Here is an 18,881-nt window from a genome sequence, read left to right as displayed (position 1 = left end):
CCGCCCCTGCCGGAGCATAAAACACCACCACCGGCTAGACTTGTATACTTTGTGCCTTGACTTCTGTCTTAATATCAGAATCGCACGCTTAATATTGAAACCATGTGCAAAAAAACAAAAAACAACAACAAAAACCCCCCCAAAACATTCAGTGTGTTCAGCAGTTTCTCAGCAGCAGATTAAATTTAAAAGAGCAGAGGTAGGAATGATTCCTCGCCAGGACAGACTTAAGATGTATCACTCCGTCAGTAATCACAAACTGAAAGATGAAGGTGAAAGAGCTGCGAAACAGTTTGGTTCAGTAAAAGCATTAATTATTAAAGATGACAACTTAACGAATGAAAAAAGAATGATTATTAAAGTTAATATGACCAGTTAGCTGAATTATAGCATATAAACAAGCAACACCTAATGTAACTTGGGAAAATGTAACTTGCTTCAGATAAGCGCTGTAATCAGGATTTATACTGAAATAAAAATTTCTACCTGGCTTCATCTAAACCCCATATGGCCTCACTGTATATCATGAATCTGAAGAGTTCTTTCTTCTCTTCTTATACTCTCACTTCAGATTACAGTGTCATCTGCAAACATTATAGTCTACAGAGACTCCTGCCTGACCTCATCTGTCATCCTGTTCATTACCACTGGGACTTCCTACATCTCTGATGTAATCCCATCCCCATCTTGAACCCATCTGACACTGCTACCACACACCTCACCACTGTCTCGCTGTCTTCAGACATATACTACAGTACCCTCGCCCTCCCCCTCCCCCTCTGCCACTGCTAAAATACCACAGTTCCTTTCTTGGAACCCATCATATGCTTTATAGAGCCTCAAACACAGAGCAGCTCCTTGTGACCTTCTCTTTACGTCTCCATCAACACAGTGAGGTGTGTGAAAGCAAAAAAAAAATCACATCTTCAGTGCTATTCCTCGGCGTAAAGCTATACTGCTGCTCGCTGATTGTCATCTCTCCCCTCAACCTAGCTTCAACAACTCTTTCCCATAACTTCGTGTTATAGCTCATCAACCTTATCCGTCTACGGCTACAGCTCTGCACATCACCCTTTAACTTGAAACTCAGTATTAGTAAACTTTTTCCCACTCCTCGGGCATCCTCATACTTTCCAGGATTGTGTTGTCTGGTTAAAAAGCTTACTCCCCTCTTTCCTAGATATCGCCATACTTCAAAACACGTGTAAATTTTTCCTGTACTTTTATATAGCATTATAGTTAAAGATTATTTTTGTAATTAATTAATTACTGTTTATTATGGAATCTATTTGTTGTATTCCTGCTCTTTTGATTTTGCTGCTGTCATCATGCGAATTCCCCAACTGTGGGACTAATAGAAGGTCTTTTATGTTATCTTAGACATCCTGGTCTCATTAAACATATATGTAATGACTTATAATGCGTGATGAAGACATTTCCTGTACTTTGATTTATTTTATTTTTGTTAGTTTTTTAAGTAAACCATATTGTTTGCTTCATTTTTACATTTTTTTAAATTCAAGTGGCTAATAATATGACAGTTTCAGAGGTGATGGGTTAGATTTATATAGACGATCTTTAAAAAAAAAAATCTTAGACTACAACTCCCAGAATTCCCACTCAACGGCGAGCAAAGTGTTCAAACGCGCGAGTAGCGGCAGCAGAAGCAACAGCAGCACATTCTGTACACGTTGGTACCTCCCTGAGTGTATTGCTCGTCTCACTGTACTGCAGGTGCTTTGCATAAGGGAGTTGCTTTCGCCTCAACAGTGTGTTAGACGCTACTTGAAGTCATGGCTGACCAGGTGGCCGCCATGTGTGATCAGCTTGTGAAAGCTGTGAATGTGATTATGGACGCAGAAACAAGTCAAATTTACCGACTGGAGGCCCTAAAGGTAGCATCGTTAACGCTTGCTAGCTAGCCGCTAAGTTTGCCGAGCTTGTCATTCATTTGTGAAAGGAGAATAATGTACTGGCTTAGCTAGATAAATTGGGCTATTATACGTAGTTTCCTAGTAACAGCGCTGTTTATACGGTTCATGTATGTTGGTTTAACCTGCAATGATGATAGCCATATGCTTTACGAGCTAGCCGGCATGCCACAATTATCACCTCAACACCAGAGCCACTGTGGACTCATATTCATGCCATTAACCACATGGTGAAAAGACAGAGCTCGATTTAATGAGGCTAGTTAACCAATTCCGAGTAATTCTGCCCCTAAGAATAACTCTAACCCTAGCTGCTAGATTAGCATTCTGCTATCCAAGTATTTATATGAATATTTGTGAATTAGCTGTTGCTATCTGACATATTCCACGTGTATGGTAGTGGTGGGTTCACACCAGTGTTCCTTTAAAGTCTTATAACATTAACTGATCTTTAAAATTACGCGGTTTCTTTTTTCTTCTCTTCAGTTTTGTGAAGAGTTTAAAGAGACGAGCTCATTGTGTGTCCCATGTGGCTTACAATTAGCTGACAAAGCCCAGCCAGCAGTAGTGAGACACTTTGGTTTGCAAATCCTGGAGCATATCATCAAGTAAGTTGAAAGTGACTGAAGTAAATTTAATAAAGAAAACGCATGATAAGGGATCCATGTTTGACAGAAAGCTAATGTCTCCCTGCAGATTCAGATGGAACGACATGCAGCAACAGGAGAAAGTCCACCTGAAGGAGTGCGCCATGCAGCTGTTGTCAAATGTAAGTGTGATTTGTGAAAGACGCTTCACTTCACAGTTCACAGTTGTACTGCTCTGATGCCTTCTATTGTCTCTTTTCAGGGTACTCATTCTATCTTGGACGAGGAGAGCCACATCAAAGATGCCCTGTCACGAATAGTTGTGGAAATGATAAAGAGAGAATGGCCTCAGCATTGGCCAGATATGCTGAAAGAGATGGAGACTCTCACTAGCCAAGGGGTAAGTAACCTGTGCGGTGCAGGAAGCTCAATTTTTCCTCATCTCACTTGTTTCCTCAGCCAGCATGGATTCAATATGAGAATGGAATAACTTGCATGCAAATAAGGGCCAGTTGTGGATTACTCATTCATTTTCCCATTGCCTCATCATGTAAACTTGGGCACTGGGATAACGTCACCTTCCAAATATGAACCTAACAACCCTCTTTCCGTTTCCTTGTTTTATCACTAAACTGTAGACCTTTTCAGACATTCAGATCGAGCTTGGTTTTACTTTTTTTTTTTTCTCTCCCACCATCATTAATACATACCCACTCTGAACACTGAAGGGATGAACAAAGTACTTGTGCAGTATTATAATAATATCTAAGTGTGATAGTATATTAAAGGATATATAATTCTTAAGAAAAGATTTTTTTAGTTGGTCGCTGTATATTTAGAAAATCAGCTACATCCTATGTGTAGTTATGGGAATGTGGTAGACGGATTAAGCAGTTGCTTGAATGCGGTGTTGTGTGTCAGCGCACCTAAATGAAGTGGAGTACACACTGTCATTTGATCTTAAACCATGATCGATTAGGTTTAATAACTATTAAAACTCCTTTTGTTTTGTTTTTTTAATTTTACACCTTTAGGGGAAAAAAAGGAGTTAATGCTGCTGTGCTATGTGCATAAACTTAACACGCTGTATATAAAAGACAGACATAACCATTCCAAAATGCATTTATAAACCTTACAGCTGCAGTAGAAGGAAACAGATTCCTCATTATTAGTGCTAAGTAACAGATGAATAAAATACTATATGTCGCTCAGACTTTTTGGATGGTCTGTAGCACATTGAAGACTGTATATTTTCCAGATAATTTTTTAAAAAGTATTAAAAGTGCTCCAAAAAGCTTGAGCACATATAAACACCATACGCTGCTTGATAAATGTATACAACTCTTTCATGCTGAAACAGCAAACGGCTTTGAGGCTTCCTGAGATCTGTCAGTCCCCACATTTATGGGGGCGTTCTTTAAAACATAATTTCTTTCAGTGGGGTGAACAACTTAAAATGCTAGAGAGATGTAAGCTTGTGCGTGCTTATCCTTTAATGTAATGACAAGCAGTCAAACTTGTACCATGTTTTTCATGGATGCTTAAATGTTATTAGGTCTGACTTGATAAAACTATCATTGGATCTTTTATGGAAAAGTGAGCATTCAGACACATTCTTGACAATCCAAGTTGATTTGTCACGAAGCACTTCTTTAAAACTGCTGTTACAGCCACTTAAAGCTAGATAAAAGCAAATCGAGGAAAAAAAACCTTCCTCTTTGCTTTCACAGGAGGCCCAGACAGAGTTGGTCATGCTGATCCTTTTGAGGCTGGCTGAGGATGTGATCACCTTCCAGACGTTGCCTACCCAGCGACGCAGAGACATACAGCAGACACTCACCCAAAACATGGAAAGCATCTTCACTTTCATGATGGGCATTCTGCAAATTAATGTGGAGGACTATCGTAAACTGGTTAGTGGAGTCCTGACCTCATTTGTGTTGCAAGAAAGTAGAAATTTAAGCGTAAACTGACTTTACAATATTGGTCTTCTTTTTGTTTTAATCTAGAAAGGTTCTCCTGGAAATGAACTGCAGGTAAGAAAGCGTCAGTGTGTGCCTGCTTTAATATTCTAAACTTTGTTAATCGACTTGATTACTTCACATTGTCCCCTTCTAATTTTTCATCCACACAGATGAGAGCTCACTGTCGAGTTGCTGTGGCTACGCTGAATACACTCGCAGGCTACATAGACTGGGTCGCTCTGGTGTACATAACCTCCGGAAACTGTCATCTGCTGGAGATTTTGTGTCTGCTGCTGAGTGAGCCGGAGCTGCAGCTCGAGGCAGCGGAGTGTCTGCTCATTGCTATGAGCCGCAAGGTGAGTCGCTGGGACAGTATTCATGATGGCTTTCAAGAGATTTTGTCTCGGTTTGTCAAGTAGGCACTGCTGTATGCAACCTTCTTTTGAAAAAAAAAAAAAAAAAAAATATCTGGATTTCTTTGGGGAGCCAAAGCAACAGGGCCTCCATGTGGTCATTTACGAGATGATAGAATTGCCAGACAAGCTTTTCCAGTTTCTTTTCCCAGCAGCTTTCATCAGTGTGATCCTCTGAATATACTAATAAGTCCTCCAGAATTGTTTTTTGCTGTTAAATTGCTTTAACGTTTATATGCATTGTGCTATTATAACCATAATTACACGAGCAATGCACAAGCCTAATCAGGACATGTGAATCATACAATGACAACAAGGTATGAGTCTGAACAAGTCCATGAGTCCGTTTCCTCTAGGTTCCAGGTAGGATTAAGGTCACCTATAGAGCTCATATCCCGGTCATCATAACTGACTTGTTTTTTTCTTTTATTGGACAGTCATAAAATTTCTGCCATAATAGAACTTTGAGTAGAATTTCTAATGATCATATTAATAGTGTTATATTTTCAGCAATAACTCAGTCAAAATTAGGAAACTCAGGAAATTTGGCAGAAATTTCACGCGGGATGCTTGTTTGACACAATCCTCCCCATGGATAAATGGGAATACAATGAGTAAATAAGTGTTGAGGATGGGAAATATTTGTTTAACCTGTCTTTTTAAAAATCCTTATACACTTTGAGAGATTTTACTATTAAAATAACTACTCTATTTTTGATAATTTAGAGGCTTTCTTTTTGGGATTTAGAGTAGTCTTGCAGATCAGACCAGTAATACTACATTATGGTAAGCTATAGTTTTTTTACTACCATTTAATAATCTGTCATTCTGCCACAGGGCAAGCTGGAAGAGAGGAAACCATTCATGCTTCTGTTTGATGATGTGGCCATCCAGTATATTCTTTCTGCAGCCCAGTGAGTACAGCTGCTTCTCTCCATGTCTCTGCTGGCTTCATGCTGCCACTTCTACTGCAATTTAATGGTTTGCGTGTCTGCTTACAGGTCAGCAGATGGACTTGCGATATGTCAGAAATCCGCAGAATTATCATTAAGTAGCCGTGACTCAGAGCCCTCTATGTGTACCTCTAGAGCAGTGGAGGTGGTGGAGCGGCGTTACATCTTCCTGAAGAGGCTCTGTCAGGTCCTGTGTGCTTTGGGAGGTCAGCTTTGCTCATTAGTGGTAAGTTTGGCCATTTTTAAGCACTTTAGATATTCGTTTTAAGATTGAAGATGGGTAACAGTTTCTCATCTTTTCTTCCCAGGGTTCAGACGTAGAGGTTGAAGTACCTGCAAACCTCAGCAAGTACATGGAAGCCCTTTTAGCCTTCACTACGCATTCCAGTCAGGTGAGATACCTCAGGAAAAAGATTGGACCCTTTTGAAGTAAAATTTCATTTGAGTGAACAGCGTGTAAAGAAAATGACTTTTCTCTTTATTACACTGAAGTTTTTAAAGTCCTCAACCATGGCGACATGGGGAGCTTTGTTCAGACATGAGGCTCTTTCAAAGGATGCAGCTGTTGTCAAGATGGCTGTCAAATTTCTCAGAGCCTCTATGACCAACTTAGTTAAGGTGAGGTCGTGGTGACAGCAATATCCTTCACAGTGTGACCTAAAGCCAAACAAAGTGTTAATAACTTTCATCTGTCTTCCCCTCCTTAGGCTGGGTTCCCGTCTAGAGACAATAACCCAAGCTGCGAGTACTCCCGTGTGGACTTTGACAGTGATGAGGACTTCAACTCTTTTTTTAATTGTAAGTACCGGGGATTCAAGTTTTGCTTCAGTAGTTCTGACTCTTTTATTTTGTGCATACCTTTATGGTTTTCATTGTTTCTTTTGGTGCTTTGCAGCTTTCCGAGCGCAGCAGGGGGAAGTTTTGAGGAGCGCATGCCGCATTGTTCCTCTAGAGGCTTTCCGGATAGGAGCAGAATGGTTACAGTATCAGATTACTAGCCCAATAGATACTGGAGATAACGCATGTAAGTAGTCTTTGACACAATACCAAAGAGGAAATGATCACTGTTTTGGTTTACTGCTTGAAGGGATTTTTATGGCCATATGCCGATAGTTAATTCATCATGTAAAATACGTAATAATATTACAATAATTTAAGCCTGGAGTTAATTGGGGAAACTAGAGCAGTCAGTTTGGGAATAGCAAACTCATATTGCTACTAACATATAAGCTTTACAGTATCCTTTCGAGTCTTTTAAGGACACTAAGTGCAAATTGGGGACGCGCTGATATATTATTGGCTGATATTGACCCTGATGCCAACTTTTTTTGTGCAGCACATCCTTAGCAAAACCTTAAACACAAGTTTCATTTCCATATTGATGGCTGAATCTGCCGTGAATGGGCGCCTCTCCCTTTGCATCTCTCTAGCTAAGACTGCAGAGGGCCTGTGTTCCCTCTTGTCCCCTTCAGTGGTCCAGTGGGATGCAATGACGGTCTTCATGGAATGCATGGTCTCGCAGATCATTAAAAGTGTGGATGAGGAGGTAAAGGAACAAGTTTTCTGTAACAGAATGGAAATAGCAGTGTAAAAGTAATCGTAGTCAAACTAATAATGAAGGCTTTCGCTCCTTCTGCCTTGTAGAAGTTACCCATTGATCAGAGCATGGAGCTCCTGCAAGCCGTGCTGAACTACAAAACCAAAGACCCGCTCATTTTGTCCTGTGTGCTCACCAACGTCTCTGCCCTTTTCCCATTGGCCATACACAGACCACACTTCCTGCCACAGGTCCTCATCAGGGTAAGCTGAGCTGTTACTGGTTCCTGAATAACATTTACTATGTGAATGTAGTTTGTCAAAAATCAATCAGAAAGTTCCTCCTGTCACATATTTTTGCTCGGTGGTGATGTTTCTTGTATTTACACCTTCAGCTCATTTTGTTTTGTCCTGCAGCTCTTTAAGGCCGTCACATTTGAAATTGATCACGAACCCAAAGTAAGTTTCCTTCACTGAGTCATTTTTACTTCATCTTCATGACAACTGTGGAAAACAATAAATGTATTCTCCTGATGTCTTCAGGCACCTTGGACTCGAGCTGTGAAGAATGTGAGGAGGCACGCCTGTTCTTCCATCATAAAAATCTGCCGGGATTACCCACAGTATATGCTGGTAATGGACTATTCTATTCCAGTTAGCTTAATAACTAATGATAATTTATCTTTCTGAAGTACACTTTTCTGTATAGAAGTAAGTCAGTGTCTTTAATGATGCCCTATTTTCTTTCTACAGCCTTGTTTTGAGATGTTTTACAATCATGTGAAAGAACTGTTTTCGAGCGGAGTCGCGCTCACTCACATGGAGAAATGCGCCCTGATGGAAGCTCTGGTTCTCATCAGTAACCAGTTCAAAGACTATGAGAAGCAGAAGGCGTTTGTAGATGAACTGATGGCCTCAGTGGTTGCAGAGTGGACTTCAAATGAGATAAGACAGTGAGTTTGAATTCTCTCAGTTTGCCTCAAATTGAACACAATAGCGATAAATGATAGTTTTCTCTTCTTTGTGTTTCAGTGTGTTGTGGAACCCAGACACATTCTTGTCCTTTATTGGAGCAGATAAGGTGGTCACGGAGCAAAATGAAGATGCAGATACAGCAGCCATTAATAGAGGCAGAGTAAGTGTATAGGCGTGAACTCATTTATGTGGAGGGATACTGCCATTGGAGATCACTGTAGGTTTGCTTGTCTCACTCTTGTTTAATGACAAAATGTCGGAAGGGAAACAGACGTTATTTGACCTTTTAAAGACGTTGCACATGGCTACACGTGTGCTCACTGACGAAACTTGTTTTTTGCGTTGTGTAAGTTGTTTATTACGTAAGCAAAGAAAAACTTTCCAGACAGAATGCGCCATGTCACCAATTTTTTATTTTTTTTGCACCAGCCACAAAAGCTCATATTTCAAATTCTGACGCAGTTTTTGGCTTGTCTTTGGAGTTTATATTTTATTAATAAACAAAGCTGAAAGCCATCCGGGTGTAGGCCCTGAGGTTTTGTAGCAGCTATGTGACTGTGACTAGGTGTAGCAAGGCTTTTAACCTAATCTAACGCAGCATGGTTAAATTTGCTGATTAGAAATAAACACAGAGTGCAGCTGTGGCGAATGGAAAAACTTTTTTTTTAAGCTATTTGATGATAAACAAAATTATTTGACAAACTAAAAATGCTGGTGATAGATATGACACAAAATTTCAAAGGCAGTCGCGTTATAAGAACGGATAAAAATTGCTTGTAGTTAGTTGTAACAAAGTAACTTGTAACTGTTTAATCCTTTTTTTTGTATTTTCTTTTTAATTGAATCCTCCTCTAGTTGAGCTTCTGTTTGTATGCCATATTGGCAGTGGTGAAGCGGGCACACTGGCCTGCAGACCTGGAGGAGGCCAAGGCTGGTGGCTTTGTTGTGGGCTACACTCCTGCTGGAGCTCCCATGTACAGGAACCCCTGCACTGCCCAGTTTCTGATTTTGCTGCCCAATTTACTGGCACTAATCAGGTGCGCTTGTAGCATGATGTTACAGAAATTTGTAAAAAATTATTAATTATCCTTTTTACCGTACTGATATGTTGATCATTGACTTTCCCCTCTTGTTATACCTCACTGCAGGACCCACAACAGTCTTTTCCTGCCTGAGAACATGGCCCGTCTCAGTGAGACCTTCAGCAGAGCTCATGAGATCATGGATAGTGAGAAGAAAGTGGTTCTTGGTAAGAGGAGTTTTGTCCACACTTTTTACCAGAAGTCGGCAATCACCTTAAAAAAGACTGTGGTCAAACTTAAGTGCATCCCGTCTACAGGTCTCTCTCATCATCTTTTGGATATTTACGACTCTCCCGTGTGTAAAACCACGATAGAGCGCATGCAGGGATTTTTCTGCACATTATATGATAACTGGTGAGAACAGTGGCTTTGACAGCTTTTACCCCAAGTTTTTCTTGGCTTTTTATATACCTTACATGTTGTTAAATTAAGTTTACCTCCAATTTTGCTGTTTTTATCCATGTAGCTACCAAATCCTGGGAAGTGCAGGTGTGTCCCTGCAGCAGGAGTTCTACAACATCGACAAGTTGGCTGAAGGAATAGCTGGCTCTGCTTTCATCTCCCTCGACCATGTGCCCGATCACAGACTTCGCCCAATGATTCATATCCTTAGTTGTTTTTTTTTCTCCATTTGATTTGGTCAGTCCCTCCCCCCAGATTCTTTTCCCCTTCTCCTCCATGCTCCAATTCAGTGATGCACACTGGCCTGCAAGACCTGACATAATTAAAACTGAACTAAAGCTTTACGTAGGGGTGGGCGATATAAACGATATACGATAGAAACATAAATTTGGCCAACGATAGAGATTTTGACTATACCGCTCTATCGCGATAGCGCATGTTGATGATGTCATCAAGCTGCGCCTGTTTTGGTCGAAAGCATCGCAGCGGCTACAACCATTATCATCTGCAAATTATGAAGGGCGACAGTCATAGCAAAGAAATGAAGCACTTTTGAAATATGGGGAAAGCCAAAAACTGCGCTTCCTCCACTTCCGTAACATTGATTCATCAATGTTGAATTCTCTCGCAGCTGTTCTATTCCCATGTTGTTGCAGTATATTAATAACTAACCTCGTATTGTGGATGAATAATCTCAGTTGTTCTCCTGACTGAATTTTGCCCCGTGTATAGCATCCTGCTATGGGTTTGCATTTGTCCCTGACCACCAGAATCCCTCACGTTAACTTTTATCGAGTGGAAAAAAAAGTTGGCGTTCATCCTCCAGCTTCACTGTGCTAATGTTATGCTAACATAGCTGTGTCGCTAGCAATCACGTAGCAGAACATTATATACCAGGTAGTCCAACTTCAGTAACCCTGCAAACGCCACTGCTGTTTAGTTTTCTGTCTTCATTTATGTTGGAAGTGGTAGCAGAGCTGTACGTTTTAATTAGTTTCAAAAATCTCTCAGTCAGAACATGGTATGTCATGTTTACGTGTAAACTAGCGAGCGAACTTCCTGTTAACTTCTAACTCCGTTAAATGTAATAAATTCTGTTTTCATGGATGCCTGGATGTTAAACTTAATTGTTACACCTGGTAAAGCAGCAACGCTGATGATTTTATTAAAGATGAAAGAATTTAGACCGTTTTTAACTCTCAGTATTCGTTTGACTTTGGGACTTGAAGCGGACAGAGTTTTGGACCCAGATTACTCCGCGAAGCTCCTCACTACGGCAGCCGTAATGCTCTGACAATCCATCAAGCAGTGCGGCTTACCAAAGTTGTACTAAAACATTTTTAACAGATTTCTGCACGCCCAAATCGGTTCGAGGTCAGTAAGCACAACCAGAATTCATACATAAGGCACACTCTCGATTTTAAGAAAATTAAAGGATTTTAAGTGTGCCTTATAGTGTGTAAAATACATTATACAGAAGAAAAGAATATATCGCGATATGTATCGTTACCGCACGTGCTTCAAATTATATCGCGATAGGGATTTTAGGCCATATCGCCCAGCCCTAGCTTTACGTAAACTTTACATTTCCTTGACAAGTGTACGTCTGTTTCTGAGGCAGCTGGTGCTGTCTTGTCCCCAGGAGTACTATGAAAGTCTACTCTGCCCTCTGCTGGGACCATTGTTCGGCTACATGCTGCAGGTCAGGATTTCCACACCCACTGTTCTCTTCTTTTAAACTTTTTAGCCTAAAATGTGCTAAATATCATGGCTTTGTTTCTTATTACTGCTTCAGAGACTCAACATGAGGTGGCAGGTCATCAACCAGCGGACATCTATCAAGTAAGTTTTGGCACAGTGTTTGTGATCAAATGAATTTTCAGTCCATAAGACAAAAATAACACACACATGCCTCAAATATAGACCATAATGAAGACTTTTCTTATCTGGAATGGAAATTTTTCAATTGCAGTTTAAAAAAAATCACTGCTTAGTTTTGCTGAATATAATTTTCCTTTCTTTTTTTTCTTTTTTTTTCAGTGGTGAGCAGGAGGAGGAGGAGTTGGTTTGTCAGGAAACCCAAGTGACCCAGGAGATGTTGGAAGAGCAAGTAGTACGCCTGCTGACAAGGGAGGTGCTGGAACTTCTCAGTAAGTAGTGTCTTTAGTACTGCTTCCCACTCACATACATGTTCATTCTAATGCACTTTTGCCAAGTTGTAAAAGTTGAGCTTTTGGAGCTAATGTTGGTTTCAGAGCAAATCAGAAAAGTGCAAATCTCAGCCACAAAGACAAAGCTGTAATTCTACATTTTGTGGTAGATTTTTCTATCCAGTAGGATTTGTCTTTGGTGAGTGATAAGCTTATGTCTGAGTTTATCCAGATTATGAGAAGTATAAAAGCACAATACATACATAAATAACAAACAGTTGTACTTTTTATGCCATTATTGAACAAGGAGCCACTCACAGAAGGGCTGCAGAAAAGATGTGAAACTCTGCCTTAATGACTTCTCCCTGAGCTCTCTGGAGTCAAGTCCTCCAATAAGGAGCTAAAAGTGGAAGTGTTTGCAGAGAATTTCACCTTCTTATAAACAAAAGTCATACAAAGTCTGATTGGCAGATAATATTTGATTGAGGATGTTGCTGCCAAAGTGGTATTTAAAGTACGAAATTTAAGATCCCCTCCAAAAGTTGAATCTGTTCATCTGGACGTAGCGTTTTCAGTAAAAAGGGAAAGACCATCTCTGACTCAAGGAAATGTTTCTCCCACTGAAAACGCTACGTCCAGATGAACAGAATCAGGTTTTGGGGATTTCCTTACCTGGATGATTGAGCATCTAATCAAGACACTAAACTTAAGAGTGCACACTCTTTTTCAGCCTGCATTGTGAGTGACTGCTTAACATGTATTTTAGTTTGGTTTAGTATAGTCTGATCACTCATCAGTGCAGAAATGCTGGTAATTTTGAAGTGTAATTCAAAGAGAACTTCTTTTTTGAACATGAAGCTTTTTGTGCATTGATAGCGGCTTAGGTAAACAGTTTAAGGATTTTTGCTGTTACTGTGCATTGTGCAATGAATGTCCAAGGCTTTGTGCCTATGTAGTGGGTTTGGTTGGTTGGTTGGTTTTTTGTAGCTGTCTTTAAATTAGCTTTTAAAGGTGGAAGTTCAGTTGTCAAAACATCACAATTGTCTCTTCCTTTTGTTTTAGCTGTGACCTGTATTTCCAGAAAGGTATCTGAACCTGCAGCCAATAAGGAGGAAATGGATGGTAAGAGTAAAACTGGAGAATTTGAATTAACTGGATGATTTTTATTCTGGCGTATCTCTTTATTTTTAATTAAAATTTTTTGTTGTTGTTGTTGAAACATGCTCTTGCAGAGGAAGATATGATGATGGATTCAGTGCAGTCAGCGTCTCCTGCTCAGCCCACAGAGGAGCTGACAGAGCTGGGGAAATGTCTCCTGAAGCATGAGGTCGACCTAAAACGCATCACGTATCATTCAGAGGAAAGCACAGTTGTACATTATTAAAAACGTAATGCTTCTTTTTCATTTCTCAGAACCTCTACATGTCCCTGCTGACCCTGTCCTTTACCTCACTTTCCTGGAAGGATGCCACCAACTGTCATCGCACTGCTTCCCTGGTCTGCTGGACTCTGCTGCGGCAGGTAGCACATTTAATCTAACCTAAATACAAGGCAGCAGCTTTTTTTGATGCTCTCATCACACACGTTGCTTTTATGCACAGGCTGTCTGGCTATATTTAACCCAGATGTCTTTAAATGTGGGACTCAAGTATGCACAACAGGTTTCCTGAGGACTGTATTTTATAATGAAATGCTACGTAAGCAAGAATAAGTTGTGCATTTGTTTAGGATTGATTTCAGCATCACAGTGTATATATGACCCAAAACATAAGCCTGTGCTTAGTGTATTTAAGGAGATTTTATTAAGTAAGAGTGTTGGGTAACATTGGTGGTTTATAGCACAGAGGACTGAAATGCTATAGGCTTACACAGGAAACGGTGGTTGGCATCAACAGTACATTTTTACCTTTTTACCTTTTGAGGTTACGAAAAAATACATTTCAAGATTTTAAATAGCAATATTTATGGATGTCATTTAAGGGATTTGTAAAGATGTGATGAATTATCAGCTTAACATCAGTGTAGGCCAAATGTTCACGTTCATGTTTTAATCTGGTGTTTTTCTGTCAGTTTTGCATTTGGGTGCTTGAAGATGGTGTGACAAAAGGCTAAAGTACCTTAAAGTTATTCATGTATAATGAAGACTTCTTTGATTCTCTGTAACAAAAGAGGAGAGTACCAACAAAAACAAATGCCTACAAAACAAAATACACAAGACATTGGTACTGGCGTCAGGTAGCATCCGTATGAAAGCAGGATTTAACAAACACATCCCTAAAATCTAACGATCTTTGACCTGGGAGGTGGCTGAATAAGTGTCTTGCATAGCTTTATATTTCTCTTGTCTCCAGGTTGTTGCGGGTAATCTTCTTACTGAAGCTGTTACGTGGTTCTTTACCAGCGTTCTCAGGGGCCTTCAAGTTCATGGGCAGCATGAGGTCTGCAGCTCTACCCTCTCTCAGTTGGCAATGCTCATCTATGAAAACCTGGTGAGGCAAATTTTGAACATATCTGACATATTTACATATTTGCTCTTTTTTTCCCGCCCTTTAGAGGACTTATTTTACTTTCACTACTAATTAATCTGTTGTCTATATTCTGCTTTGACCTATAAAATGACAGATTATAGTGAAAAAGTCTTGATCAGAATGAAAGATTTTTCAAGATGTAAACTTACAAAAAAACAAACACGAATTTGCAAAGCTGGAATCGGCGAAGATTTGAGAGTTTTGCATGACAAATAATGTCTGTCTTTGGGATGAAGTAAAATTGACTTTTGTTTTGGAGACGGGTGTAATACATTCCCAAAATTTAAGTTTCATATCATCTTGCTTCCTTATATTGTATCCTTTTTAAATGTCTGTGTCCCTGTTAGCGGCCTCGCTATATGGAGCTGAGAGGAGTGATGACCCAGATCCCAAACATCAATTTGGAGGCTCTGGACCAGTATGACCACAGGCTCATGGACCCCAGTGCCCAGAAGTTTGGAGAAAAGAAGAGAAAAGACCAGTTCAGGAAGCTTATTGCAGGAACTGTTGGGGTAATGCTACATTTCCCCACTAGAGAGCAGTGCTTCTCTAGTATATCCGACTGTAGATGGCTCATTAGGAGTAACCATAGACGCTGGCCTTTTAGTGCAAGTCATTACTCAGCAGAGTGATTCTGGCTGTGTTGTAAATCTTCTGTTCTCCGCAGCAGAAAAATGTTCAGCAGCTCAACAGGGCCGGACACTCTAATGAAATTCTTTCCTGCAGGTCTGGGATAGCTCTGTTTAACCTTTCCTCTACCTGTCCCCTGCCAACAGAAAGCTCTGTGCCAGCAGTTCAGGAAGGAGGTTCATATCCGGAATCTTCCATCGCTCTTTAAAAAGCCGAAGCCAGATAAGGATATAGTGAACAGTGAACCTCTGGGCCTGGCAGCTCTCTTCTCTCCCGAGAATGATGCCCTGTAGGAACACAAAGCGAGTCAAGACTTCACACTGACTGAAGACGGAGTTGTGTGTACGGACCACCGTCTCTCCTAAACATCCTCCAGCTGGGGCAGTGTGGCGCTACCTAACGTATCTGTCAACACTCGTGTTGCTTCAGTAGGTCGTCTTTTCTTTTAACCTACATCGTGCAAATGCCACCGTTCATGCCTTATAACTGCTAGTCATTTGTACAGTCAAGTATCACAAAGTAGAGGACTTAGTTCCTTTTGCACATAAATGAGATTTGTAGACGCTACAGAAATCTGTAGGCATTATTTCAGAATGAAGTTCTTAATTAATATTTAACCATTAATATTTGCACGGCTGCAGAAGCTGTAAAGAGCCACAAGACTAGTTTTATTTAAGACTTTTCTGCATTCTTATTTTACTTTGGGCATTTTCATTTTTAGTCGCTGTATTTTTCCATTTTCCAACATCAGGACACAAGAGGAACTATTAAGTGTAGCAACTTGCAGTTAATCATATCCAAGTAAGCAAAGCAAGTAAAGCAGGTCAGCGTGCAGTTAGCCTGTTGGGGTACGATGAGGGAAAGAGTGCATTTGTGTTATGGCATGTGAACAGGTGGACTTTTTTTTTTTTTTTTCTTTCCAAAAAAATTAAAGAATACATTTTGGAGGTTAGCGTTGGCAGATACGTTGGTACCCATGCTGCTGTTGCATCCCGCGTCGAAAAGAACGACCCGATGGGGAAAAACTGCTGGTGCACATTTCTCTGTTCACTTTTTGTTTTGTTTTGGGGTTTTTTTTTTTTCTATTGACTGGACCAGCTTGAATTAATTTTCTGATTCTGAAGGATGTGCTGATGGTACCTCGAGTGTGATGTTCTTTATAATGGGGTAAAGTTCCTCTGTCTATGTATAAACTAAGAGGGGGAAAAAGTAATGGATTATATGAATGATTTATTGTAGACGTAAACAGAACGGCGGTCTGTTTTGCAGTTATTTTTTGCCAGTTCTTCATATCGCCACATGTGAAAACAGCCCGTGTACTGTTTCGAATTGTTAATTTAATACAGAGCACATATCATACTACAAATGATACAACCGCAGTCTGTGCCAAAACACTCATTGTAAATTTGTGAGCAGACAGTTGTCTGACAAATCTAATTAAATGTAACTTAAGGAGTATTTAACAGTGGACTCAACTAATGTGTAGCTTAATCCAAGTGTTCTGTTGTGTCCTGTTGTGTTCTTGCTGTCTGGTTTTTGTTTTGTTTTTATTTTATTTTATTTTTTTCAATACTGGTTTTGCCAACCAGGAAGAAAGGTGAACCAGCACTACATTCCTTTATTGTGCAAGGGATTGTTTTTCAGGATAATTTGTTGGATGAGTTTTGCTCTTATGGAGCCATGAAAGCAGTTTTTTTTGTTTTGTTTTGTTTTTTTTATTGTTGTTTTTTTTTTTTAAATTAAACTATCTTCAAATCCATGTAGACTTTTTCTACATCTTGAATGCTGTTGAACCTAAAGCAAGCTGAAGTACTTTGTTAGTTATCAAAACTGTTTTCCTTTTATCATCAAACTGTTTTCCCTGTCTTTGTGCTGATTGTTCACATGTGGTTATTTTTAAATGTGTTCAACACTAAAATGTAATGTACAAAGGAGAAAATAGGCTTTTTAAAAGTGTAGTGTGGTTTATATTTTTGTTTTTGAATAAAAACAACAACAACAGTATCTTCATTTTTCCCTCTATTTATAGTACATCAATTACAGCATGTTCACATATTTTTCTATAAATTAATTTCCAGATGCAGCATCTAAAACATTAAAATGACCTTAATGGGGATGTAGCTTTGAAAACTGAAACTAAATCTTGAAAGGGGGAAAAAATACTTGAAAGATGGGGAATGTTTTCAGACTCCCATATTCTTTGTGCTTGGAGTTTAAAGATCTATTGATAGATTTTTTTTTTTTTTTTTTAAAAAGGAATATTTGATACTAGATCCCGTTCAGATCTAGTATCAAAACCAGTAAACTGAGGTGAACAAATATTTTAATCATGTGGATATTGACCATAACTTGACCCATTAGACCTTAATTTATGTCTGTTATGCATATTAAACTACAATATACTATTAGCAGTGCTCTTAAGGTGTGTAAGGTTTTTACACATTTTTACAAGCAGGGTGATAAGCTCACGCTGTAGTCTAATTCTCCAAAACACAAGAAGGAGAGAGAGAGAGACACTGTAATCACCCAAATCGCATTATATTGCCAAATCTGTACTTTTCAATTCTGCATCAAACTGTTTTGGTCAGTTTAATTGCTTTTATAGTCCTTCAAAACTGCCTAAACATTTTCATTTATCAGTCGCTATATTAATCTTATTGGTGCGTGTATTATGGAGAAGTATTCAATTCGGGAGAGATTTCGCGATCACATTTAGACAAATCCACCTGGCCTCAGCAGCTTAAGGAAAGGCAATTCACGCTCAGACCGGTAGGGGGCGGTAAAGCAGCAATTGCTATGTACCAGCTGCCGTAAAAAAAACCAAAAAAAAAACAAACTCATTGAGGAGGAAAGAAGAAGAGCAGTAAAGAATCGATGGCAGCCGCTCCATTGCGTTTTGTGGTTTCTACCGTTTTGATGAGGTTTGTTGGGAATGAACAAATAAGCGTACTTGGGCTGAATATGTCAGGAGTAGCACAAAGGCCTGCTTTGTGCCACCAAGAGTTTAATGTCGCAAAAATAAAAAAAAACTTCTCAAACTTGTCACGAGACCGTCGTTAAACAGTTTTGAAAAAGTTTGTTTACATTTATTTCATTCATTCACATACGTCCACTCCTTTAAATTTCATAGCGAATTTTTAACACACTTCTTTTTCTTTCACAGCTTTACAGAATAGCATTTTGCATACAATAAAATGTCTACATAAAACGGTTTAGTCAGAGTTACCTCTAACTAAACCAGCTACAACACCAAAATACAGCTTACATGTCAGCGCGTCACTAATAGTGGTGCTAAAATATGATCATGTACTCTTAAAAGTGCTGCTTCCGCTGCTGCGTGACTATTTTTTAACTACTTTTAAAGTCTTATGGCAAAATTTGACAATGAGCGGTAGGATATCTGCTCTATTAAAAAAACCGTTTCCTTGTAAAACTCCACAGCAGAAACGTATTTTAAGGTCAGCACACCTTTGGCAACAGTGTCGTTTTTCTTTAGTACTTTTTATGTCCATCTTTATTCTTGATGACAGATTTCTTCTTGTTCAGTTGCTCTTTGCTGAAGAGGTTGTGTTGCTCTGTTTTCCTCTCCATAGGCATTCTGCTGGATTCAAGCAGAGCGGCACACTTGCCAGGTCAAAGTTCTCACTTTTCTTCTCCGTGAATTTAACCGTCCGCTTCGGACCGTTAGGGTGCTTGAATATGCGTCATCTGCTTGTTTTCTGTAGACCAA

At 39.6% G+C, this 18,881-nt stretch overlaps 1 protein-coding gene across 2 annotated transcripts; it reads left to right on the top strand.

Moving 5' to 3' along the window:
* Positions 1–1,661: 1,661 nt before the first annotated feature.
* On the top strand, positions 1,662–17,135 carry LOC134640126 (exportin-5). Of its 2 annotated transcripts, none has more exons than XM_063491740.1 (32): positions 1,662–1,895; positions 2,418–2,539; positions 2,628–2,700; positions 2,781–2,918; positions 4,249–4,431; positions 4,528–4,554; positions 4,653–4,838; positions 5,733–5,809; positions 5,984–6,074; positions 6,157–6,240; positions 6,341–6,466; positions 6,556–6,646; positions 6,744–6,872; positions 7,279–7,394; positions 7,493–7,648; positions 7,802–7,843; positions 7,928–8,017; positions 8,138–8,337; positions 8,417–8,519; positions 9,215–9,396; positions 9,508–9,608; positions 9,699–9,795; positions 9,908–10,044; positions 11,448–11,545; positions 11,639–11,685; positions 11,884–11,993; positions 13,056–13,115; positions 13,226–13,320; positions 13,407–13,514; positions 14,345–14,482; positions 14,869–15,033; positions 15,298–17,135. In XM_063491740.1, exons 1-32 carry the CDS (start codon positions 1,794–1,796, stop codon positions 15,442–15,444), a joined length of 3,621 nt encoding a protein of 1,206 aa, XP_063347810.1. In that variant the 5' UTR covers positions 1,662–1,793; the 3' UTR covers positions 15,445–17,135. The 2 variants fall into 2 exon arrangements, with proteins under 2 accessions (XP_063347810.1, XP_063347809.1); XM_063491739.1 differs by having other exon boundaries at positions 5,897–6,074.
* The last annotated feature ends 1,746 nt before the right edge of the window (positions 17,136–18,881 follow it).

This window comes from Pelmatolapia mariae, linkage group LG13 (genome assembly GCF_036321145.2).
Source record: "Pelmatolapia mariae isolate MD_Pm_ZW linkage group LG13, Pm_UMD_F_2, whole genome shotgun sequence".
Taxonomy (NCBI): Eukaryota; Metazoa; Chordata; class Actinopteri; order Cichliformes; family Cichlidae; genus Pelmatolapia; species Pelmatolapia mariae.
The sequence above is the reverse complement of the archived record's forward strand: the minus strand, read 5'-3'. Positions and strand labels throughout refer to the sequence as shown.

What these genes read in the sequence shown, in the direction of transcription:
- LOC134640126 (XM_063491739.1), top strand. Translation starts at nt 1,794, where the DNA reads ATGGCTGACCAGGTGGCCGCCATGTGTGATCAGCTTGTGAAAGCTGTG. An exon ending in ATCCTGGAGCATATCATCAA is followed by an intron (nt 2,540 to 2,627) that starts GTAAGTTGAAAG and finishes GTCTCCCTGCAG; the next exon opens with ATTCAGATGGAACGACATGC. An exon ending in GTCAGCTTTGCTCATTAGTG is followed by an intron (nt 6,075 to 6,156) that starts GTAAGTTTGGCC and finishes TTTTCTTCCCAG; the next exon opens with GGTTCAGACGTAGAGGTTGA.